This window comes from Pristiophorus japonicus, chromosome 7 (genome assembly GCF_044704955.1).
Source record: "Pristiophorus japonicus isolate sPriJap1 chromosome 7, sPriJap1.hap1, whole genome shotgun sequence".
Taxonomy (NCBI): Eukaryota; Metazoa; Chordata; class Chondrichthyes; family Pristiophoridae; genus Pristiophorus; species Pristiophorus japonicus.
Window position 1 is genome coordinate 62,929,909 of NC_091983.1, and position 26,525 is coordinate 62,956,433.

General features: G+C 45.6%; 1 protein-coding gene across 4 annotated transcripts in view; it reads left to right on the top strand.

The window, feature by feature from the left end:
- The window catches only part of lpin1a (lipin 1a), a 127,603-nt gene that overhangs the window by 44,235 nt on the left and 56,843 nt on the right, over window positions 1-26,525 (top strand). For 3 of the 4 annotated variants that reach the window (XM_070885007.1, XM_070885009.1, XM_070885008.1), the window contains 2 exons: window positions 8,374-8,484; window positions 10,509-10,616. In XM_070885007.1, coding sequence (XP_070741108.1) covers window positions 8,374-8,484; window positions 10,509-10,616 — 219 coding nt within the window. The remainder of the gene's footprint in view (window positions 1-8,373; window positions 8,485-10,508; window positions 10,617-26,525) is intronic. The other variant, XM_070885010.1, reaches the window with a different exon arrangement.

Below are 26,525 nucleotides of genomic sequence, written 5' to 3' on the forward strand. Positions count from 1 at the left end.
CCCGCTCCGTCCCCCACCGAGTGCTTTGCCGGTCCCGCCAACCCCCCCCCCCCCCCAGCTCCGAGTGCCTTGCCGGTCCGCTGCCCCGTGCCTATCCCAGGCCAAGTGGCCTCCCGGTCCACTCCCCCGCCCCTATCCCAGGCCAAGTGGCCTCCTCCCTCCTGGTCTCCGCCCCTAACTGCATCCGAAAGGCTTCCCCCACACACCCCCCCCCCCCCCACCCCGCCTCGCTCGCTCCCTCTACCTCCCCCTCTCTCACCTTTCCTGCTGCTGCTGTCTGGGCATCTGCTGCACTTATCTGCGCCGATTTCCTTAGTTGCGCCAATTTCTTTAATTTCTTTAACTCTCCAGAAGGTTTTTCTGCAGAGGCCACATACGCTGGCCTAAGAAGAACCAGAGTAACTCTCGGTTGGCCAAAATGCCTAAATGGCCAGAATTGGCGCGGGTGGCAGGTTACGTCCTCTTTGGCTGAAATAAAAATTTACCTAAAAAAAAATGTAACTAACTGAGTTATGCTGGTACAAATTGATTGGGGAAACTTTTTTTTTAACAGGCCAAACAAAACAGCCTGCTCCAATTAAACAGTGCATGTCACTGGGGAAAATTGAGCCCATAGAAATGGCTCTGGTAGTTCAATGGAATGAGCAGAGAGACTTCATAATCAGTGCAATGTACTCTCTTTACTTAGACAAATTGTTTAGAGTTCATTTGCATGTAATTACTAACTACAGATTTGATGTGAGAAAAAAATGGTTAGTAGAATTTTACTGGTTAATTATAAATTAAGTTTCTGTTTTTTTCCACTTTTCTGAAAATGCATGTGTGAAATGGTTTGTTCCAATTTTGGCCACAGGAAGTGAAATAAAGAAAACACTTGAGTACAGTGCCACTTAGTGTCTGATATGCCTCAGTGCAGAAAGCACCTGGAGATTGGAGATCTCAATCTGCTGTACTTCTAATATACATTAATAATCAACTGTCCCAAATGACAAATGGGTTAAAGTGTATCCATTTAACATGTGCATGGGCTGATAGTTAATGCACGCACGCATTAGTTTTTGAATGTGGCCAGAAAAAAGTACAGTAATCAGTATATCTTAATGCATTTTAATTTAATCATGTGAAAATATTGGTCCGGGCTACATTGTCGTGCACATCAAAATAATATAAAGTTGAAACTGCATACATGGATTTCACTTTATTAACTAATTGCAGATACAAGAACATAAGTTTGTAGGAACCAGAACATATCCAATAGCACTGCCAGCTTGCTCCATTATCCAGGCCTTTTTCACAGCTTGGTCTGGACTTGTAAATTTTTTTGACCAAAAACCATCTCTTACTCTTTGTTGAATCAGAAATTAACTCTACTTTTTTCTAAATTAGTTGAACTTGGGTTTCCTGTAGCAGGTGGCATTCTATTCCATATGTTAATTTGAGGGTGAAATGCAATATACTTTAGCTTTCATGTCCACTGTCCATTTTATTTTACTTTTGCACAAATATCTCTATCTGACCAATCGTCTTCATTATTTTTAAAAAATTGGATCATTTCCTGTTTTATGGCCTTTTTCAATGAGAATCCCTTTAACTTCTTCAACTTAACTTATAACTTCATAAATTTTCCTCATTATTTGAAAACGGAATTCATTTCTGTCGCCCTTTTACTGAATCCTTTCCTATATTTCTAAACTTTTACAGAAGTGTGGTGGCCACTAATGGAGATAGTGGTCTACTGTTTTACAAAGTATCCGTATCACTTCCTTGGATCTATATTCTACTAATAGACTTGTACGAATGAATATTTCATTTGACTTTACAAATTCTGCCCGACACCATGATAATTGTAGCGGGTTATTTTGGTGAAAGGGTGAAAACAAGCGCCAAATGGGTGCTGTGCTAATAAGATATGCCTGTTTGAAAGTCTAGTTTTAGCATGCAATTTTGGTCCTAATTGCTGATTACCATAATTTGAATTTGCCTGGAGGTGCTAACCAGGCATCTGCAGGTTTAGCACTCAAAGTGCTGATTAGATGCAATTTTCGTGGAGTAGTATATGTGGGCTCCACGCACCCACTTCCACTGAAGGTGTGGAGTGTGCTGGCTGACGCAGCGGCACATTTCAAGGAGGCTCAGGGACCAAGGGAGAGGGTGCACAGGTTGGAGTCCACTTTGCCCTTCTGTCCCTCTCTCCTGCAGAGCTGCTTTGCATGGCCCCATGTCCACCTCCCATAGTCCAAGGGGGACCCCTACCAAGATGCCAATGGCCAAGCACTCCTTTCACCTGGTGACTCCAATAAGGTAGCACAGGATTCTTTTCAGGTGAATTCCTTGGAGAATTTCTGGAATAAATGTTGCTCAACTGTTGAAGTTTTGACTGTGTCCCAGAAAGTCTCCTGATGTGTTTCAAAAGTCCTCTTCAAATCTCCCTTTCCCTCCCGAAACGATTCCATTCTATTGGGGTCCAACATACATTGCTCATCTGCTTGTACCTTGCCAAAGAAACATCTTTCATATATGAGCCTAGAAAGTGCAAATTTATTATTCATAGTGGCTGTTACTTCTTTGGTTTATACACCAGATATACTACTTGGATTCAACATGGATGATCATTTTTGTTAGTGGAATTCACTGCTATTATGTACCAGAGTTTTCTTTACCTGTCCAATATCTAGCTAAATGTAACAAGACCCAGGAATTCAACATCAACAAATAACAACTTACATTTATATAGTGCCATTGACGTAATAATACATCCCAAGGCATGTCACAGGAGTGTTATCACACAAAATTTTACATTGAGCCACATAAGGAGATATTGGGACAGAGGAACGGAAGTTTGATCAAAGAAGTAGGTTTTGAGGAGCATCTTCAAGGAGGAGAGAAAGATGGAGAGGTTAAGGGAGGGAATTCCAGAGCTTTGGGTGTAGGTAGCTGAAGACTCGGCCGCAATGGTGGAGGGAAGAAAATCGGGGATACTTAAGGCCAGAATTGGAGGAGTGCAGAGATCTCGAGGGCTGCAGTGCTGGAGGAGGTTACTGAAATGGGGAGGTAAGGGCATGGAGGGATTTTAAAACCAGGATGAGAATTTTAAAAGTGAGCTATTGCTGGAGTCAGTGTAGGTCAGCGAGCACAAGGGTGATGGGTGACCGAGAATTGGTGTGAGTTGATAAACTTGTCGAACAAAGTCGTCCGATTTAAGTCTTGAAAATTTTGATTGCCTTTTAGGGGAGAGAGTTCTAGATTTCCACTATTTGTGTGGAGAAGTGCTTTTGCGTTTACTCTTAACTGGTCTAGCTCTAATTTTAAGATTATGTCCCTTTGTTTTGAATTCCTCCACCAAAATAAATAGTTTCTCTCTATCTACCCTATCAGATCCCTTTATCATATTAAACACCTCAATAATCCCCCTCATAACCTTCTAAACTTAAGGGAATGCAAACCAAATTTATGCAACCTGTCCTTCTGAAAAGCCACATAGGTGACACCCATAGATACTCCCAAAACCATAATGACAGTGACGACCTCAAAATAAAAATGCAACTATATTAGAATCTACACTATTGGACCAAAGCTCAGGTTATAAACTAACAGTTAAATATATTTAACACTAAACAACTAACTGAACAGTACTCAGTACAAACCAGTATATTGACTGTAGTTATAATCTTTATTCTTCTCCATGCAATACCAAAACAGAGTGCTTCACATGCGCTTTGTCTCAACATAACATGGATCTTTGATGCACAAGTCTAGTGGTTATGTTACTGGACTATTAATCCAGAAGCCTGGACTAATATACCAGAGAACATGAGTTCAAATTTGAGTTCAAATCCCACCATGACTTGGGAATTTAAATAAATCTGGATGTAAAAAGCTGGTATCAGTGAAAGTGACCGTGAAACTGTCAGATTGTTATAAAACTCAACTGGTTCACTGTTCCTTAGGGAAGGAAGTCTGCCATCTTTACCTCGTCTGGCCTATACGTGACTCCAGTCCCACACCAACGTGATTGACTCTTAACTGTCCTCTGAAGTGGCCTAGCAAACCGCTGTGGAGAATATCCCACGGACTGCAGCGGTTCAAGAAGGCGGGCCATCATCGCCTTCTCAGGGCTACGAGAGATGGGCAATAAATGCCAGCCTTGCCATCGATGCCCACATCCTGAAAATTAATTTAAAAAAACAAATTCCCTTGTGATTAAAGACCATGGGATCAGACCTAGCTCAGTCTCTTGCTTAGCTTCCACTGAGCTCATGCAGCCAAATATAAACCCTCAGTTGGAAGTTCCTTCCCACAGAGCTACTCATCAAAGAAATTGCAGAAAATCATTGGACCTACTCCCTGCACAGTTGTCAATAAAAACCACTGCCCCAGAGGACCCTGCAAATGTCAATCTCAAGGGATGCTTATCTCTTGGTATGATCAGCAATGGCTGGTTATTAATACACTGTCCAGCCACCTATGAAGGGCACTATTCCACAGAGTTACATCCAGACCCTCTTCCATTGATATTAGCAGATTAACTACCTTTCGTTGAATAGAAACCAAGCTTGAGATGCATCATAATGTCTTTGCCAGCCAGACTATAATATATATTCCGGTAGATTGCATAAACAGCCACCAGGAGCCATGTTTTTCCATGAGCAGCAAGAATGAATCTGGAAAAACAATCTTAAAAACAAAAATGCCACAGCTGAACCTGATCAGGTCAGCAGGTACGTGTTATTGGATAGTGATCAGGAGCGCGACTCTAGGTGAGTTTCCTCATCCCGAGTTTGGAGGCATTGAGGCCACTTGTGGCACTGTTACTGGTACCCCTGGCTGCGAGAAACTAACTCAAAGGCTCGTTAGCACGTACAAGACTCAAGTGAGGAGTGTGATGGAATTCTCACTACTCACCTGGATGGGTGCAGTTGTAACAACACTCGAGATGCTCGACACCCACAGAATACAGCAGTTTGCTTAATTGGTGCCCCTGCCCCTGGATTCTCCACGTCCCCTGCCATTATTGCACTGTGGTTGCAGTATGTATAATCTACAGGATGAAGTGCAGCATTTGAAGCTTAGTTTGACAGCATCCCATCCACTGTGATCTTTACCTCCGAGAAGGGCAAGAGCAGCAATGTAGTTGGAACGCCATCACCTCCAAGGACCTGCAAATCCCCTGGGAGGACAGATGCATCAATGTTAGCGTCCTCGACCAGGCCAACATCCCCAGCATTGAAGCACTGACCACACTTGATCAGTTCCGCTGGGCAGACCACATTGTTCGCATGCCTGATACGAGACTCCCAAAGCAAGCGCTCTACTCGGAACTCCTTCACGGCAAACGAGCCAAATGTGGGCAGAGGAAACGTTTCAAGGACACCCTCAAAGCCTCCCTGATAAAGTGCAACATCCCCACTGACACCTGGGAGTCCCTGGCCAAAGACCACCCTAAGTGGAGGAAATGCATCCGGGAGGGCGCTGAGCACCTTGAGTCTCATCGCCGAGAGCATGCAGAAATCAAGCGCAGGCAGCGGAAAGAGCGTGCGGCAAATCTGTCCCACCCTCCCTTACCCTCAACAACTATCTGTCCCACCTGTGACAGGGACTGTGGTTCTGGTATTGGACTGTCGCCTAAGAACTCATTTTTAGAGTGGAAGCAAGTCTTCCTCGATTCCGAGGGACTGCCTATGATGATGACCAACAAGGCAATTACTATCACCATTCCTTCATTGTCACTGGGTCAGTATCCTGGACTTCCTTACCTAACACCATTGTGGGAGCACCATTTGTGCAAGAACTGCAATGGTTGAAGGAAAAGGCCCATCACTTTCTCAAGGCAACTATGGAAGGGCAATAAATATAGCCTTGTGAGCATTGCTCCCGTCTAGTTCTTAATATCTGTTCCTGGGAGGTGGGCACTGCTGGCATTTATTGGCCATCCCTAATTGGACAAATAAAAGGAAACTTGAGTGTGACTGGTAAAGACCCTGGGCCATCAGTCTACACGACTACAGTCTACATGTTAATTTTACTGACTGAACTATTTGAAGAGCTCTTTGACATATATTTACTCTCTATTTTGATTCATATTTTATGTTTTTAGAACAAAATGCATGCAACATGCTGCAGCAAAATTCTTGTCTGTTCTCAGCTGGGCAGTCACTCTGTGACTGATAAGCTGCAATACAGTGATGAGGGTATTGTGTTCAATCAGTGGGCTTGTTCCAAATTCCTTAGATACTGGGCAGGGAAAGGCATTTTTCAGTTTCTGGGGAGCAAGGGCTCACCTAATGGAGTTGGCTAAGTCCCGAGGGAGGTATTTGAAGTAACAATAAAAAATCACAACTGTAACATCCGGTATGCTAACATCATTCATTAATTCTGTTGCATCCTTTAATTAATTGAATTAGTTGCATTTCCTTTCATTAAAATATGATGGCTTGGAATTCTTGCCTTTACTTAATATATGCAAACACTTTCACTGCTGCCTTTTACAAGCTGTCCTAGAATAGGTAGCTTTCTTGCCCATTACATATAGTAACAGAATTCCACTGTATGTACCTATATATCAAGCAAGGCTGCATCATTACACCAACGTTCTTCTCCATCTTCCTTGCTACAATGCTTCATCTCAACCTTAGCAAGCTCCCTGCTGGAGTGGGGCTAAATTATAGAACCAATGGGAATCTGTTCAAGCTCCGCCACTTCCAGGCCAGATCCAAAGTCGTCCCATCCTCTGTCATTGAACTATAGTATGCAGATGATGCTTGCGCCTGTGCACACTCAGAGGCCTAACTCCAAGCCATCGTCAACACCTTCACCGAAGCATACGAGAGCATGAGCCTCACGCTAAACATCCATAAGACAAAGGTCCTCTATCAACCTGCCCCCACCATACAGTACTGATCCCCAGTTATCAAAATCCACGACGAAGCCTTTGACAACGTGGACCATTTTCCATACCTCGGGAGCCTACTGTCAGCAAGAGCAGGCATTGACGACGAGGTTCAACACTGCCTTCAGTGTGCCAGCACAGCCTTCGGTCGCCTGAGAAAGAAGAGTGTTTGAAGATCAAGACCTCAAATCTGGCACCAAGCTTATGGTCTACAGGACAGTAGTGATACCGGCCCTCCTTTTTGGCTCAGAGACGTGGACTATATACAGCAGACACCTCAAAACGCTGGAGAAATACCACCAGCACTGCCTCCGCAAGATCCTGCAAATCCCCTGGGAGGGTAGATGCACCAACGTCAGTGTCCTCGTTCAGGCCAACATTCCCAGCATCGAAGCATTGACCACGCTCGATCAGCTCTGTTGGACGGGCCACATCATCCGCATGCCCGACATGAGACTCCCTAAGCAAGCGCTCTATGCGGAGCTCCGACACGGCAAGCAAGCCCCAGGTGGGCAGAAGAAATGCTTCAAGGACACCCTCAAAGCCTCCTTGATAAAGTGTAATCGCCACCGACACCTGGGAATCCCTGGCTCACAACTGCCAAAAGTGGAGGAAAAGCATCCGGGAGGGTGCTGAGCACCTTGAGTCCCATCGCCGAGAACAAGCGTCAACAGCAGAAGGAGCATGTGTCAACCCACCCACCCCTTCCTTCAACCACTGTCTGCTCCACCTGTGACAGAAACTGTAGGTCCCGCATTGGACTTTTCAGTCACCTGAGAACTCACTTTTAGAGTGAGAGCAAGTCATCCTCGACTTCGAGGGACTCCTATGATGATGATACCTTCATATGTATTGAGATTTGTGAAGATCAAGTTGTAATCGAAACTCATGAGCTGGGCCGGTGATCTTCACTGAAATATAAATAAGTGTAGCCTTCTCATCAATTATACAATTCATACATTCTCCATACAATGGAGTGAAATTGCCATTTCTTAAAGTGTTGACTGCGTTGCTCTAGTATGTTAAATTTTGACAATTGTGGAATAATTTGTTTTATATTCACTAATGAAAGACACTTGGAACACACAGTTAGCTGTCTGTGACAGAGATTTGCACAGCAAAGAAGTCAGAAATGAGTTTGCAACATCAAATCCAAGAGGTGGACAAATGAAATATTGAGTTCTATCCCGTCACAGTATCACTTGTCATTGTGTGTGCAAAGTTTTGTATTGCCGATCAGCTCTAAAAGCGGACCTCACAGTCTGGTAGTTTTGGTTCTAGCTTTCATTTCACGTAATTGATGGAAAATTGTGACGCTCTGGTCCAACTGGAAAATAATGATGGGGAGACCAAGTGACCAAGTTGAGCTATTCGTGTCTTTTGTACCCAAGTGGGATTCCCGGCAATGTCATTGTTCACAACTTTGAACAACTGCAAACTGCCATTGAAAGCTTCTCACTAATTCATTCATTGCTTTTCCTCTTCAGGACCTCAACATATATGTACAGTGACGAGCAACTGCAGGCCAGTACCTCCGATACCTTCACACAACCTTCAGTGCATCCCCATTCAGACAGCGAGTGTTCATCCAGACATGGGTATGTAGTCTTAGTGAGTTTTCCAATGCTTCACACTCGTCCCTGTGTTAACAGGTATTGCAACTGCTGTTCTGTCCACTTTCTGTCAGATCTATATACTTGTGATGGAAAACAAGAAAAAGCTTTCATGGTTTAATGGTGTAGTGGGGGAGGGGTGAATTCCTTTTGTATAGCCTGTATTTAGGACAGAGGTTCTGTTTATGGAGGGGGATGTGGAACAGGAGCACCAACACATGGAGAGCAGTTCTGTGTCAGTGTTCTCCATCTGGTCAGGAAAATGCTGCTGTGTTGATGAGGAGAAACATTCTAAAATATATATCTTTCTGTAAATCAAAATATCATGACATCAGAGCCACATTACATCATTTTAAGTGGTGAGCACTTGTAAAATGCAAGCTCTTGCAGCAGCATTAATGTTAAAGAGTGTATCTTAAAGTTTAATGAGACAAATATTCTGAAAAAGCACTTGTTATATGTTTAAATTGTTGAAGAAATTGCATTTCAATTACAAAACTCAAGTGACACTGAGGGGAGGGTTTTAATTGAAACAATCAACGATATAGGGACAGCATGGGATCACAAATGAATCACTTTCATCACCGTAATGTTACAAGCAAAATGTTTGAAGATGACAATTTGCAAAATCTTTTTTATTAAATCAGTGCTCCTTTAAAGTCTAGTTAGTAGGATTAAGCAGTGGGTGATACAACGACTGGTCACTCAAATCAGGAGATTCATCAACATATTAAGAAAAGGTGATAACCTAATCATTCCGATTGATGGAGAGAAAATGCCTGTTTGTTAGTTGCTCATCTGCTCGCTACATAGTATTCGTGGCAGATATTAGTTATCACGCTTCTCCAGATGAAAAACAAATTCCAAAATTAGTTGTTGTTCCTGAATTCATCAACAGTTGCTAAAACCACAGACAACACAAAGGAGGGAATTTTAACCTAAAAGAAACTGGTGAGTTTGGACCGTTGGGGCAGTTCAATTGTTAAAAATAGGATTCCCGACCTGATCCCGCACACTTCTGGTTTTAACTGGGGGCGGGGGGGGGGGGGGGGGCGAGCGACCGAGTGACCAACCTGCCATCAGGGGAAAGTACATCAATTCAAATATTATAAATATTTTGTCCTCCATTTTGTTTTTAACTGCATGTGGATTGGATTCACATAATTCGTGAAACACGGCAGTTAAAGTAAGGCGAGGACTGCTGGATCCAGGAGGTAAGTGGCTTTTTACATACTTCCTGGATCCAGGGTCCCTGCCTAACCCACCTCCTATGATCGAAGAACCCCCCCCCCCCCCAGCCCCTGGCCTCCGATGGCTCCCTTCTCCCCTCCCCCACCCAACGCAAACGATGATGCTGAGGGCCGGCCACGATCCTTCGGTGGTTGCCCCCGAGTTTCTCACTCTCCTGCCCCACCCCCCCCAATCTCTGCCTGACTTCCCGCACAATGCTTCCCCCGGCCTGATCCTCTTCTCTCCCCAAACCCTCACCCCCCGCATCTCTGCCTGACCTCTGACCACTCCGCTCCCCCCTCCCCCCCGCCCCTCCAAACCCAGATCCTTTTAATGGCACAGCTCAACCCCCGATCCCCGGTCCCCTCTCTTTCTCCCCCTGCTGTATTTAATGGGTCAGGCAGCAGCAGAAAATAAAATAAATGTTTAAGACTTTTCTTTGTTTTTGTTTTTAAACCCAAGTTCTATATAAATGGATCAAATAGTGTTTGATTTAATTCTCCAATACTTTATATATATTTGGGTCAATTATATCAGATTTAGGATTATCTTAAAGTACTGTTCCATTTTCAGATAGAAAACAGTACTGTGTTTGCCTAGCTCAAATACGTTCAGTTTACATAACCTTAATTGTCAGTACAGCAAGTGTAACGCAGGGATGATGTCACAACCAGCTGCATTGTTGTCCTTGTCATTTGTACACTCTCTGTTCAGATATTTCCACAAGAACCAGTCAACTTAAATAATTCTGCTTTCTTTGCTGTACTGCAAAACTCTAGTCTGCCTGTAGAAAGTGAACATCTGACTTCTCATCTCTTGGTTACCGTTGCTGGAGGCTTGTCTAGCTCTTGTCCACAGCCTTCGTCTCTTTATCCAGCTATGCTCAGGTATGAGAGTGCTAACGCACTCCCCACAGGCATGCCTTTGTGATGCTGCTAACAAATTAACCATTCACGATAATACAGGTAGATGATTTTCACCTTTTTAATTTACCTAAAGAACTTTTGTTGTGTGTTCTCTCATAGAAATATTGGTCATATCTTTTTCAAGTACCAATTCTAAAGTGTACTGTTCATTTGTCATTGCCCCCAAACACTATTGTTGCTGTTTTTGTTTAAAAAGAAAAAAACATTGGGAGAATTCTAAAGTGAATACTATAATTCCAAGGCCTTAAAAACAAGTATGTCGATTTGACTTGTACCCTGGATTTAACTTTCTTAGATTGTTGAATGCCAAATTCAATTTAGTTTTAGAAAGTATGTGATTTGGGGTGAGTTAATCAATAGTTCCACAAGAGGATTTTGGTCATTACTATACCTGTACTGTAATTTACACTGTGTGCATGCGCTGATTGTATATCCTAGTCATAGTCACTTTGTTCTGTCAATCTGGTGAACACAACATGACAAGTCATAAGAGAATAACGTAACAGCCAGCATACACACAAGTTCCTCCTCTCTCTAGCTCCAAAGGCTGAGTGGATATTTCACTAAATACTGTGTTTCTTCTTGACGGAAATGAAATATATAATTTGAGTTCTTAGTTCTGGGTGGTACTGACTGGATTGTGTGTTATGTGACCTTGTGGTACTTAAATAAAATATTTGCCTTGAAACTGTTTAATCACCGGAGCACTGAATGCCTTTTGTAACCATTAAAATATAGATGTAATGTTGCTGGTTTAGTACACCGACTGCTCTCGGGCGGCCCTCAGAGCGCAGTATGTTTCTGGGTCTTGGCACTGAGCACTGAGCCCTTCGCATGCATGCCCATGGAGCTCCTCATTCCATGGGCAACAACTTTCTAACCTTTTCAGCATGCAAGTGGGGATGTTCACGTACTTCTAACAGTAAGATGGCTCTGCTTAAGTTTCTGAAGTGTCCAGGTTGTCCAATGAAGCGCCTGAATCAAGTGACTTGGTACGTAGAAGTAGCCGGTTTCACTTCGGGACCCAAACAGTGCTAGGGAGTCAGGTTAGCCATTTTTGCTCCCCAGATATTTGATCATGTAAAAGTGATCATATAGTAGCATCCATACACTGTGAAAACTTATTTTCTGTATATTTTTGATGTTGACCATTATAAAATTAAGTTAGAACTCTTGATCTTGGCTATGCTATCAAAGTATGGCAACATCTAAGCTTGATACCACTTGACCACTACTTGATTTATTTTGTCCCCTCAAGAACTGATTTCAGCCTTGGTGATGTCCTGTATGATGGACCTTAGAAAACCACCTAGGTTTCTCAAATCAAAAAGAAAAGTGAGGTACTTTCTGAGAGTGATAAACTGGGCTGCCAACTCTATCTGGCCTGCTTCTGTGCACGCATGTTCCCATGCGCCTGCTGCCCTTGTCCTTCCAGCTGGACTAAGAATAGCTTTGAAATCATACCTGGCAACCCTACATTTCAGTCAAAAAGGAGAAGGAAAAGAAAATAATGAGATGAGAAGAAAGAATACATTGAAATTCAATATATTTATTGGCTTACAGGATTTCCTAAATAAATGAAGCCATTATAATTTTTAAAAACATTTTGGAGTCGAAATAATTCTGCAGTGCTCAAAGCTGATTAATCAAAATCAATCCGATACAAATCTCAAGGTGGTGCTATGGATGTTCATTCTCTGGATATCGGCATTACTTGCAAACCTAATATTTATTGCCCATCATTGGTTGCCCTTGAGAAAGTGGTGGTGTACCTTTTTCTTGAACCGATATATATCTAAGTCAGGGCGGTGTGTGACTTGGAAGAAAACGTGGAGGTGATGATGTTCCCATGCTGCTCTTGTCCTTCCAGCTGGTTGAGAGAGGTTACAGGTTTGGGAGTGCTGCCGAATATCCTGTAGATAGTAAACACTGCAACCATGTTGTGTTGGTGGTGGAGGGAGTGGATGTTTTAAGCTGGTGGATGGGGTACTGATCAAGCAGACTGCTTTGTCCTGGATGGTGTTGAGTTTCTTGAGTGTTGCAGCTGCATTCATCCAAGCAAGTGGCGAGAATTCCATCGCACTCCCGACTTGTATCTTGTAGCTGGTGGAAAGGCTTTGGGGAGTCGGGAACTGAGCTACCTGCTACAGAATGGTGGGGATTTGACGATGGTAATGCCATTGAATGCCAAGGAGAAGCGGTTAGACTCTCTCTTGTTGGAGATGGGCATTGCCTGGTGCTTGTATGGTCAGAATGCTGTTTGCCACTTATCAGCCCAAGCCTGGATGTTGTCCAGGTCTTGCTGCATGCGGGCATGGACTGCTCCATTATCTGAGGAGTTGTGAATGGAACTGTTGTGCAATCATCCCCACTTCTAACCTTATGATGACCTCATTGCTGAAGCAGCTGAAGATAGTTGGGCCTCGGACGCTGCCCTGAGGAATCCTGCAGCAATGTCTTGAGGATGAGATGATTGGCCTCCAACAAACCTAACCATCTTCCTTTGTCCCAAGTTTGAGTCCAGCCAGTGGAGAGTTTTATCCACTGATCACCATTGACTTCAGTTTCACGAGGATCCTTGATGCCACACTCGGTCAAATGTAGTCTTGATGCAGTCACTCGCATTTCACCTCTGGAATTCAGCTCTTCTGTCCATGTTTGGACCAAGGCTGAGCTCGGGCTCAATTTTCCCCAATGGCATTTTTTGGCCTATTGCCAGAGTTACGCCCATTTTTTCTGGTCCTAACTACTCCAAAAATAAGAACTAAGTTTTCCCCGTTCTATTTTTTGAAATTGGCACCACACAGCCTCTCCTGTAGCTTCGGGAAGTGGAGCCTAATGTCTGCACTGAAAAACGATGTCCCCCCTTCTGCGCATGCGCAAAAAAAAAATACTTTTGACATGATTGCTATGGGCGCGCATGCCCAGTACACCTCCCGGTCTGCATTCAGCCATTTTTAAAGAGCCAGTTGTGTTTGTGAACTTTAATTCTCATTGGAAAAATCGGAGCTGCAATACAAAATGCAACGCAGCTCAAGGGACCAAGAATTTCTCACAGGACGAAGTGGAGGCACTGGTTACTGTAATTGAGGCCAGACGGCACGAGCTGGACACCAGCAGACGTCACATAAAAGTTTCACCAAAAGAAATGAAGAAACACTTGAACCAACTTGCAGAAGATTACTGTGCACTGGTGACCACCCCGAAGTCTGGAGGCCAGTGCAAAAAGAAGTGGCGGGACCTTGGTCAAGTAGTTAGTGTAAGTAATATTTTCATTTATTCAATGGAATTGCAATTTTAAATGTGACCAGCTGTATATGTCCCACCCAGCAGAAAGACATCCTCTCTAAAAAGTTATATTTCCATCTATGCAGAGGAAGGTGGCACACAACAAATGAGAAAGAACTCGAACAGGAGGAGGCCCGGCAAATTTGCATCCACTGACCCCCTGGGAAGAGAGGGTTGCTGCTTTGATGAGTCCTGCCTGGAGAAAAGCAACCACCATTGCACAAGCTGGGCCCACACTCGAGGAAGAGGGTAAGTCCTGCAAATTCCACAGTCTGGCTTTGCTAAATGTTAAGTACTGTGCGGGCTAGCCATGCTTCGATTCATGGGGATGTCTCTGTCAGCACATTGCATCAACCGAAGCGTAGCTATTTTTCATTGTGCTCCTTCAAATCACCCTGCTACCTGCCCTGTGTGAGCCACCCAGCCCCCTCCTCTGCTGCTAACCATTTGTCTGTTCTGTTATATTTTGCAGAACTTGAGGCCAACCCTGACGAGGCTGAAACCGATGCAGAAGAAGATTCAGATGCGGACGAACCTGAAGAGGAGAACATCTTCTAATCCCAACTTCCAGACCAAAAGCGTGAGGGTGAGGAGGAGGGGATGGATGAAACCTCCACTGTTGCACTCATCTTTGGAGGAGGTGCAGGTGCTGCCTATTAAGGTGCCAAGCTCTTTCCTGAATGGTACGATTGTTGCTGGAACATACCATGGTTTCCCACAGTCCGAGGCTGGGGATCCCAGTGGGGTGCAGCGAGCCACACCCAGAGTGAGGAGGGGAAGGAGAGCTCGACAGCACTCTCCTGAGGTGCAGGATCTAACATTGTGGTGCTAAATGATGTCATTGAGTGCGGAGGGCATTGACCTTAGGCGATCAGTGGGGTGGGTGATGAGGTATCGGGACTGTCGTGAGAAGTAACAAATGGGAAAACCATCCGGGAACATGAGGGACGGAATGTCTCAGTTAGCAGATATAATGTCGGTGCACATGAGGGAGGGAATGTCGCAGGTAGTTGACACAATGTTGCTCAACATTAGGGAGGGGATGTTGCAGGGAGCTGAGACACTGTCGGTGAACATAAATGATGGAATGTTTCAGGTAGTTGAGACACTGTAAGGACACATGAGGGAGGGAATGTCGGAGTTAGCTGCTGCAATAAGGGAACACGCCCAGACCCCGCGCCCATTGACAGAATGAATTGCCACTCCCACTCCAATCCCCAGACCAGCCTCTGAAGAGGCCCAAACCGGGCCCTCCACATTACTGGCTGCCCCACCCCTCCTCTTGCCCATCAAGAAGTGCGCATTACCCGAGATGTTCAAAAGAATAAGCTTGGTACCAACCCGAGAAACGCTGCACCACCGCCTGCAGGCAGGGGTGGAGTCAACATGACCAAGTGCAGCGGGCGGTGTTAGAATAAGATGGAGGAGAGATGGGTGCAGCCTTTTGCTGTGGCTGTTGTTATTTTTGTTGTTACTGTTGTAACTGTTCTCAAATAAAAACATTTTTTGTAAGTTACAAGTTGTAAGTAATTTACAAGTTTAAAAGTTTGAAAGTGATAAAGTTTGTAAGTGATAACTGAAAACTTTAAAGTTTGATACAAGTATATTTTTTATTAAAGTTAGGTTAAGTACAAACAAATGTTTGTTAAACTTTTGAATAAAATATATTCAATTATAACTGAATTATTTCCATTATTTGTTCCATTAACACAACACAACATTATGGAACAGGTTCAAACAGTAAACATGGTCCATGTGGAATAGTTGCCGCTGAGCCTTCAGGCAGCAAAGCGTTCACGGATGAGCTGCTGGCGCAAGTCTCCGCCGTCGTGCTCTGGGTTCAGGTAGTTGCATGGCTTCCTCGTCCTCCTCCTCTTGGCATCTGCATCTTCCTCCTTATCATCAACCACTCTCACCTCAGCTGCTGCTGCCTCATGATGGTTAAGTTATGCAGCATGCAGCACACAACAGTGAACTGACTGACAATCTCAGGGGAGTATTGCAAGTAGCCTGCGGAATGGTCCAGGCATCGGAAATGCTGTTTCAAGATGCCAATGGTCCTCTCTATTATGATGTGCGTCGCAATGTGCGACATGTATTTCCGGTCAGCTTCCGTCAGGGTTATGTATAGGGGCCGTCATGAGCCAGGTGGCGAGGCCGTATCCTTTGTCTCCCAGCAGCCAGCTCAGCCCTTCTGGCTGCTGCTGAAACATGGCAGATATAGCGCTCTCACATAGGATGAAAGCATCATGGGTGCTCCCAGGGTACCTTGCATCAACTGATATGATGCGATGCATGTCGTCACACTCGAGTTGCATATTAATGGAGTGGAAGCCTTTTCTGTTCCTGTACATCTCAGAATCCTACAAAGATGCTCGCAACACGACGTGGGTACAATCAATGCAGCCCTGTATGACGGCAGCGAAACGGGATGTCACCAAGGTCCAGGTCGGTGATTGGAGTGTGGGCAGGTATTGCAGGAGCGGGGAGGCTGGGATGAAGGAGTGGCAAGAGATTGTAGAGGAACATGATCAGGGCCCAGGAGAGGCATAAGTTCGGGGCCCAGAAGAGACGAGGGCCCAGGGGCAGCACAGGCCAGCCCACACTGCAGTATGTGTGTGCACTAGGTCTGTGCAGCAGAGCTGGTCTCCAGTTGTCCTGGTTAATCCTTGCCACTGGACCAAGACCTCGCTCTGTCAAGCCCATGTGGTGGCTGGTGTGCAACGGTCACCACACGTTAAAAAAATCCATGCACAGACATCTTCCACCCTTCAACATTTATTTTGTGATCTCGAATATTAGGTCCTTCATTGAAACACCTGTGAACTTTTTGACTTGGAAGCAAGTCATCCTCAATTCGAGGTACTGACTATGATGATGATGATGTACTTTTGGGAAGCCAGCAATCCTGGAGAAGCCCACAGGCCTTTCATGCATTGCCTGGGTGGTTATGGGGAACTTTATGTCGTCATTCCTCCAGGCATACAGTGCAGCAGTCACCTGCGAATGCAGATACGTGTTGCATGTTGAGAAATGGCACACACATCCCCAGTTGAGGCCTGGAACGATCCAGATGCATAGAATGAAAGTGCAGCTATAACCTTCACTTCAACTGACAAAGCAGTCCTCCTGACACTTCTAGGTTACAGGTCTGCTTTTACTAACTCTCAGATCTCAGTTACAACTTCTTTGCGGAAACGCAGCCTTCTGACACAGTCTGCATCACTCGGGTGCAGGTACGAACGCCAGTCCCGATATACCCGACGTTGGTAAGGCCTCCTGCCCATCATCCTAATTGCTCTGAGGTTCCTCATGCGATGACATCGAATCAATTGTCTCCTCCACAGCACCATCATGCAGAAGGCTTGCACAAGGTATGGCATTGTCAGTATTCCCCCATGATTAAATTGTACCTCTGCAAGAAGCTCAAAATGGCAGGCAGGAAAAGCTTCTTTGTTGTCTCTCTCCCCAAGGTCGACGCCCTAGTATGGACCATACCCAGGTCTCCCAGGTGTGAGCATGTGCAATAGGCTTGCTTAGATCGGGAACCCCACCCCGGGCTTCATTTGATGCTGCTTGCTGCATAGTGTAAGGGTTCTCATCCCTTCAGTTCGGCTTCCACATGCCCCGAACCCCTGTGTCCGGACAGGGGACCGATTCTGCCAGCCGACGCTCCGACCCTCGAGCCAGGTTTAGAGACGCTCGGTGTTGGCGTGGCACTTAAGTTTGGATTTTAAAAAATTTTTTTAACGAATTGCAAGAAACTTCCATTTTCTGCGTTTTCAGTTGGAATAATTTAAGCTTGATGATGCATATTTATGCATTTTTGACTCCCTCCAAAACTTTGCCTAAAAACAATGGCGTCTCTCTGGGCTATATTTTGATGTGCCCTGCTTTTCCTTAAGTGCCCAGAAGGTTTTCTGGGAGTGGTCACATACTCCATCCTAGGAGAATTGTAAGTTGGCCATAACTACTTGAAATCATAACTACTTGAGTTACGCTGGCGCACAATCTTTGGGGAAACTTGGATTTTAAAATTTAGGCCAAAAAAAGCGGCGCGTGCCAAAAATACGACGCAAATCACCGGGGAAAATTGAGCCCGAGGTCTGGAGTTGAGTGGTCCTGGCAGAACACAAATTGAGCATCGGCGAGCAGGTTTCGCACAGGATTACATAGGATATACAACACAGAAACAGGCCATTCGGCCCAACCGATCCATGCCCGTGTTTATGCTCCACTCGAGCCTCCTCCTGTCTTTCCTCATTTAAATTTATCAGCATACCCTCTATTCTCTTCTCCCTCACATTCTTGTCTAGCCTCCCCTTAAATGCAGCTATACTATTCGCTTCAACACTCCCTGTGGTAGTTGTAAAGTCCTTACTCTACAGCATGAAACCACACCAGGCACATTCCAGGGACAAGGTCACTCTGTGACCTTAACTCTTTATTACAGGACTCCAGAAGTGATGACCCTATGTGGGACCTCCCTTTATATACCTATGTGATCAGGTAAGGAGTGTGTCCCACAAGTTCACCCTCTGTGGTCAAGGTGTGCATCTACATTGAGTGTATACAGTAATACAGTGGTGTTACATTGTAGTTACAAACATGACATCACCTTCCCCCCCCCCCAAAGTCTTACTGGGATCATAGGTTCAGTCTACGCTCCCTCGTGGAGCGCCGCAGTTGGGGCTCTGGTGGTTGGACGCTGATGTGAGTGTCTGTCACCTGTGGTGATTCCGGCCTGTCCGGGCTGACCTCAGGGACTGTGCATTCTTCTGATTGCTCTTGTTGCACGTTCGCTGGCGATAGTGTGGGCTCCATCTCATGGTCTTCTTCAGGTTCCTCCGTGTTCATGCTGAACCTTTTTTTTTTTACATGGTTCAGATGTTTATGGCATATCTGGCCATTGTTGAGTTTTACCACGATGATCCTGTTCCCCTCTTTGCCAATTACAGTACCCTCAAGCCATTTGGGCCCCATGGCGTGATTGAGGACGAATACAGTATCATTTCTTTCTATACATCTCCCCCTTGAATTTCGATCATGGTACTCGTTTTGCGCTTGCCCTCAACTATGTCGGTCAGGACTGGGTGGATGAGGGACAACCGAGTTTTGAGTGTCTGTTTCATGAGTAGCTCTGCGGGCGGGACCCCCGTGAGTGAGTGCGGGCGGGATCTATAGTTCAGCAGGAGGCGCGATAGGCGGCATTGTAGGGAGGGTCCTTGAACCCTGAGCATACCTTGCTTAATGATTTGGACTGCCCGTTCCGCCTGACCATTGGAGGCCGGCTTGAACGGCGCAGTCCTGACGTGATTGATGCCATTGCCCGACATAAACTCCCGGAATTCATAGCTCGTGAAACATGGGCCACTGTCACTAACCAGAATGTCCGGCAAGCCATGGGTTGCAAAGATCGCACGTAGGCTTTCCACGGTGGTGGATGTCGTGCATGAATTCAGGATGATGCACTCGATCCATTTCGAGTACGCATCTACTATAATGAGGAACATCTTACCCATGAACGGGCCCGCGTAGTCAACATGAATGCGTGACCATGGCTTGGTGGGCTAGGGCCACGGGGTGAGCGGGGCCTCCCTGGGGGCATTACCCAGCTGGGCACAGATCGTGCACCTGCGAACACAGTGTTCCAGGTCTGAATCAATTCCAGGCCACCAAACATGTGACCGGGCAATGGCCTTCATCATCACAATGCCTGGGAGTTCCCTGATGAATGCCTCCCTGCCCTTCTGGGGCATGACCACCCGGCTGCCCCATAGTAGGCAGTCGGCTTGGATGGAGAGCTCATCCATCCGCCTGTGGAACAGTCTGACCTCCTCAGGGCATGCTCTGTGCGCGGGCACCCAATCCCCAGTCAGGACACATTTCTTAATCAAGGATAGGAGGGGATCTCTGTTTGTCCAGATTTTGATCTGGCAGGCTGTGATGGGGGAGCCTGCACTGTCTAAGGCATCGACAGCCATGACCATCTCAGCACTTTGCTCAGCTGCCCCCTCGGTGGTGGCCAGTGGGAGCCTGCTGAGTACGTCAACGCAGTTTTCAGTGCCGGGCCGGTGCCGGATGGAGTCGTCATAAGCAGCTAGCGTGAGGGCCCACCGCTGTATGCGAGCTGATGCGTTGGCATTGACAGCCTTGCTGTCTGACAACAGGGATGTGAGTGGCTTGTGGTCCGTCTCTAATTCAAACTTCCTACCGAAGAGGTACTGATGCATTTTTTTTACACCATAGACACATGCAAGCGCTTCCTTCTCGACCATGCCATATCCCCGTTCTGCTTGATAGAGCGACCTGGAGGCATAAGCCACAGGTTGTAGCTGACCCTCAGCATTACCCTGCTGCAACATGCACCCAACCCCATAGGACGATGCATCACAAGTCAGAACTAAACGTTTACAGGGGTCATACAGGGTCAACAATTTATTTGAACAAAGTAGGTTTCGCGCCCGATCAAAAGCCCGTTCCTGACAGTCCCCCCCAAACCAATCGCAACCATTACGCAGGCAGCTCCAACAACGTGCTTAAGTTCGGCAGAAAGTTCCCGAAATAGTTCAACAGTTCCAGGAATGAACACAGTTCTGATGTGTTGCAGGACCTGGGTACTCGTTGAATCGCCTCCGTTTTGGATTCGGTGGACCGAATCCCATCTGCAGCAACCCTCCTGCCCAGAAACTCAACCTCAGGAGCTAAAAACATGCATTTAGACTTCGAGTCGCAGGCCTACCCGGTCCAGTCGGCCTAGCACCTCCTCCAGGTTGTGGAGGTGTTCCTCGGTATCTCGACCCGTGATGAGGTTGTCGTCCTGGAATACGATCGTTCCAGGAATGGATTTAAGCAGGCTTTCCATGTTACGTTGAAAAATTGCAGCCGCTGATTGAATGTCAAATGGGCACCTGTTCTACGCAAACAGTCCCTTGTGCGTGGTGATGGTGGTCAGTAGTTTGGATTCGTCGGCCAGTTCCTGCGTCATATAGGCTGAAGTGAGGTCCAACTTGGTGAACAGCTTGCCGCCTGCCAGCGTGGCGAAAAGATCCTCCACTCTTGGGAGCGGGTATTGGTCTTGTAAGGACACCCGATTGATGGTGGCCTTGTAGTAGCCACATATCCTGACAGAGCCATCCGCTTTTAGAATGGGAACGATGGGGCTCGCCCAGTCGCTGAATTCAACAGACGAGATGATGCCCTCTTGCAACAACTGGTCCAATTCGCTCTCGATTTTTTTTTCCCGCATCACATACGGCACCGCTCTGGCTTTGTGGTGCAGTGGCCTGGCGTCCGGGATGATGTGTATCCTTACTTTAGTGCCTTTGAAAGTCCCGTTGCCTGGTTGAAATAGTGACTCGAATTGTTGTAGGACTTGTGAGCATGAACTTCGCTCCACTGAGGACATTGTGTGAACATCCCCCCATTTCCAGTTCATCTCGGCTAACCAGCTCCTCCCCAACACAGCGGGACCATTGCCCGGGACAATCCAGAGTGGCAGCCAATTCACTAGCCCATTGTGACAGCCATCATTGCACTGCCTAGCACTGGAATGATTTCCTTGGTGTAAGTCCGTAATTGTGTCTCAATACGTTCTAATTTGGGTCTACTGGCTTTGAGTGACCATAGCTTCTCGAATTGCTGAACGCCCATGAGTGACTGGCTGGCCCCAGTGTCCAGCTCTATGCGTACTGGGATGCTGTTCAACAAAACCCTCATCATCATTGGTGCCGTTTTGGTGTATGAATATTCGCCGCATGGACCCGCTGAACCTCGGCGTCCATTGATTTGCCCCAAAAGTCATCCTGCCTCACAGAACCCTCTTCTGGTCCCTCTGTCTCATATATCTGTCTGGTTGCAGGTTTTCTACACATTCGAGCTAAATGGCCACTGAGATTGCAGTTTCTGCAGACAAAATGTTGGAATCTGCAAGATCTGGCTGAGTATTTTCCCTCACACCTCCAGCATGAGTTAAAGTTTCCATTGTTGGGGACAAAGGGACTATGGCCAGGAATTCCGTGCTGACTGTCCCTTTGACTGCTCTTAAGTACCCTATTAGTGGGTGTCAATGGCCCCATCCCGGGCTGCATTGTCCACTGTGATGGCATGAACAGCCGTTCAGCCTGCCATTGTCTCTGTTGAGATCCTGCTCTGGGATCTATTGCTGCCTGGTAAATGTCGGACTGCCCCTGCCTGCCTGCGGGGCTCGAGTAGCATTTATAATGTTGACTTCCTGATCCAGAGGCAGAATTGCTCGCGTAAATCATTTTAGTCTCTTCCTCCCCCGCCATGAAAGTTTGAGCTAACAACACTGCCGCTTCCAAGGTCAAGTCCTTGGTCTCAATTAACTTGCGAAAAATTCCTGCATGACCGATACCCTCGATGAAGAAGTCCCTTAGCATCTCCCCCCTGCAGGCATCTGTGAACTTACAGAGGCTGGCCAAATGCCGGAGCTCCGCTACAAAGTCCGGTACGCTCTGTCCTTCACGACGTCGGTGGGTGTAGAATCTGTGTCGAGCCATGTGTGTGCTGCTCGCTGGTTTGAGGTGCTCCCCGATTAGTTTGCTGAGCTCTTCAAAGGTTTTGTCCGACAGCTTTTCGGGTGCCAGTAAGTCCTTCATGAGCGCATAAGTCTTTGGCCCGCAGCTGGTCAGGAGATGAGCCCGTCGCTTGTCGGCCGCTGCACCCCCCAGCCAGTCTTTAGTTACAAAGCTTTGCTGAAGCCTCTCGACAAAATTGTCCCAGTCTTCTCCAACACAGTACCGTTCCTCTGTGCTACCGGTGGCCATTCTCATGGGTCGTGAATTCCCGTTTCTCGTCGCCACTGTAAAGTCCTTATTCTACAGCATGAAACCACACGAGGTACATTCCAGGGACAAGGACACTCTGTGACCTTAACTCTTTATTACAGGACTCCAGAAGTGGTGACCCTGCGTGGGACCACCCTTTATATACCTATGTGATCAGGTAAGGAGTGCCTCCCACAAGTTCACCCCCTGTGGTCAAGGTGTGCATCTACGTTGAGTGTATACAGTAATACAGTGGTGTTACATTGTAGTTACAAACATGACAGTAGTGAGTTCCACATTCTCACCATTCTTTTGGTAAAGAAGTTTCTTCTGAATTTCCTATTGGATTTCTTGGCGACTGCCTTATATTGATGGCCTCTAGTTATGCTCTTTTCCACAAGTGGAAACATTCTCTCTGTATCCACTCTATCAAAATCTTTCATCATTTTAAAGACCTCTATTAGGTCACCCCTAAGCCTTTTTTCAATAAAAAAGTGATCCAGCCTGTTCATCCTTTCGTGACGTGTATACCCTCGCATTTCTGGTATCATCCTTGTTAAATCCACTCTGCACTCTCTCCAGTGCCTGTATAATCTTTTTATAATATGGCGACCAGAACTGTACGCAGTACTCTGTGGTATAATAACATGGGCTGTTGGTGAGTAGGCATTGCTTGTTAGCACTGCAGATGAGTCTTTCCACCACTTTGCTAATGATTGAGTGTAGACTAATTGGGTGGTAATTGCCTGGGTTGAAATGGTCTTGCTTTTTGTGGACAAGGACATGCATGGAAAATTTTCCACGTTGTCAGGTAGATGCTAACGTTGTAGCTGTACTGGAACAGCTAGGCTAAAGGTGCATATAATTCTGGAGCACAGGACTTCAGCACTACAGCCAGGATATTGTCAGGGCCCTTAGCCTTTACTGTGTCCAGTGCACAGCCATTGCTCCATATCCTGGTGAGTGAATCAAATTAGCCGAAGACTGGCATCTGTGATGGTGAGGACCTCGGAGAAGGATCATCCACTTGGCACTTCTGGCTGAAGATGGTTGTGAACGCTTCAGCCTTGCCTCTTACAGTCTATATTCTGCTATCCTCAGTGTTCCGACAAAGTGCTCAACATGGAGGAGTACTAATTCATCAGCAGAAGGAGGAGGATAGACAACAGGAGGTTCCTTGCCCATGTTTGACCCGAAGCCATTAGACTTCATGTGCTCCGAATGTGTGGATTGGTGTACTATCACCAATAGGGTTATTAGTGAGTGGGCTGCTGCCTTATACCACGGTGCCTCACTCTCGGGGCCTCTTGCCTCTGCTACACATCCTCTACCATTATTATGGAGAACAGCAGTATGCTCATTGGAAGGTCATTTCAATTGTTTATTCATTCGGAATGCGTGGGAGATGTGGGCCTGAAAATTTCAAGTGCTCTGAGACTAACTGCACTTCGGTTAAGTTTAGTGCAGGTCTAAGTGAGAAAAATCGAAGAAAAAAAAATCAAAGAAAATTGCTCGCATCTCAGTTATGCTGATATCGAGTGACTTGGACCTGTCAGCACCCGAATCTTGGCAGCACAACAATCCAGGAAATTCGCATGTGTTGGTCTTTTGCATTGGAGCTACGTAAATGAGTAGCAAATGGCTTTTACAGACTTTGTTTGCCAACAATCAAGGAAATTCTCGTTGCAATATTTCAGCATAAAACCAACAGAAGTCAATTATGCGCAAGTTTCCTAAAAGAAAACACGTAACACCACGCTTGCACCATAGTTATGGTGATGCTTTCCAGAACATTTCATGTCATTAGCTGTTTCAGAAAGAGATTTACATATTAGAAATATTTAGTGAGCATGAAGCTAAACAACCGATTTATTTCGCAAACCTGAAGTGATAGGAAATTTTGTTTCATAGCTTGATGTTTGGCAACTTGATACCTAGGGAATATCTTAATTATGCTCTGACAGTATTCTTAATAAACCAACTGGGAAATAAAAGGTTCAACAATTTTATTACACCAAGACTTTAGATTTAAGATCTAATGTATTGCAGATATGGGTGAACATAAAGCAAGAGTGATGCCAGATTATTTATTAAATCTAATAATTGATGAGGTAATACTACCTCAAATCTGATTTGCAGCATTTCCACCGAAGGTTTGGATTAAATACAGGAATTGAAGGCAGGAATTCAATTATTTTGCAAATTCCAGCAATCATTTCATCCCAGCCATCATCTTTATACCATGTGTGATACAATAATAAAACCTACACTTGCCCAGAATTTGTGGTCAGAGGCAAATGCCTCCGACCGCAAAAATTTCTACAAAAGTACCTGGTGGCCCCAGAGGTTCGGAGGCTTGTGGTCCTGGCCCTCTACACGAATGCCTTCGTAGGGGCACACGTATCCCAGGAGCATATAGGTTTCATGCGTATCACTGGGATCACGTGGGCTGGCCCAACCTAACAGAGTTGGGGGATCCCCATTCATACTTATGGTGATTACATATGTACGGAACCATCATAAGTATGAATGGGAATACCCCCAAAACACAAAAACCATCACATATTTCAAATAAATAAAAATGGAATTTAATTAATTATTTAAAACAAAATTAAATTTTTGAAAAATAAATTTGCATATTTTAAAGGGTATAAAAATAAACTTACATTATTTAACAGGATTTTAAGTGTCTAAATAATTTTTAAAAAATGCATTTTTCTGCACTTTAAAAGTCTTACGCTGATAAAAGCAGGCCTTACGCCTGTTTTTTTCAGTCATAAAAATTTGAAGGACATTCACTGGGCAGGAGTTGAGCAAACTCTCCACCCGCTGAGGCTCTTTAGTTTTGTTAGCGGTAGATCTGTCGAGATTTCTTGACAGATCACAATTTCCGGGTTTAGGTGCATGCGCGTTGCATACCTAACCCCGGAACTTGTGGGGACCTCACGGGCATATGTGCAGCTTGTACCCGCCCGTGAGGAGTGCGATTTCAGGCCCATTATTTCATAGTTCCAACTGTTGAGGGACATGACCCAATCTTATCATCACCATTAATGGATGGCAGATTCGTTCAGTGTGGATAAATGTAAAATAATTTGTTTAATAAATATTTGAGACGACTAATTATGTTTCTTGAGGATGTAACTAGTAAAGTGGACAAGGGAGAACCAGTGGATGTGGTGTATTTGGACTTTCAAAAGGCTTTTGACAAGGTCTCACACAAGAGGTTGGTGTGCAAAATTAAAGCGTATGGTATTGGGGGTAATGTACCGACGTGGATAGAGAACTGGTTGGCAGACAGGAAGCAGAGAGTCGGGATAAACGGGTCCTTTTCAGAATGGCAGGCAGTGACTAATGGAGTACCGCAGGGCTCAGTGCTGGGACCCCAGCTATTTACAATATACATGAATGATTTAGATGAAGGAATTGAGTATAATATCTCCAAGTTTGCAGATGACATTAAACAGAGTGGCGGTGTGAGCTGTGAGGAGGACGCTAAGAGGCTGCAGGGTGACTTGGACAGATTAGGTGAGTGGGCAAATGCATGGCAGATGCAGTATAATGTGGATAAATGTGAGGTTATTCACTTTGGGGGCAAAAACACGAAGGCAGAATATTATGTGAATGGCGACAGATTAGGAAAAGGGGCGGTGCAATGAGACCTGGGTGTCATGATTCATCAGTCATTGAAAGTTGGCATGCAGGTACAGCAGGCGGTGAAGAAGGCAAATGGTATGTTGGCCTTCATTGCTAGGGGATTTGAGTATAGGAGCAGGGAGGTCTTACTGCAGTT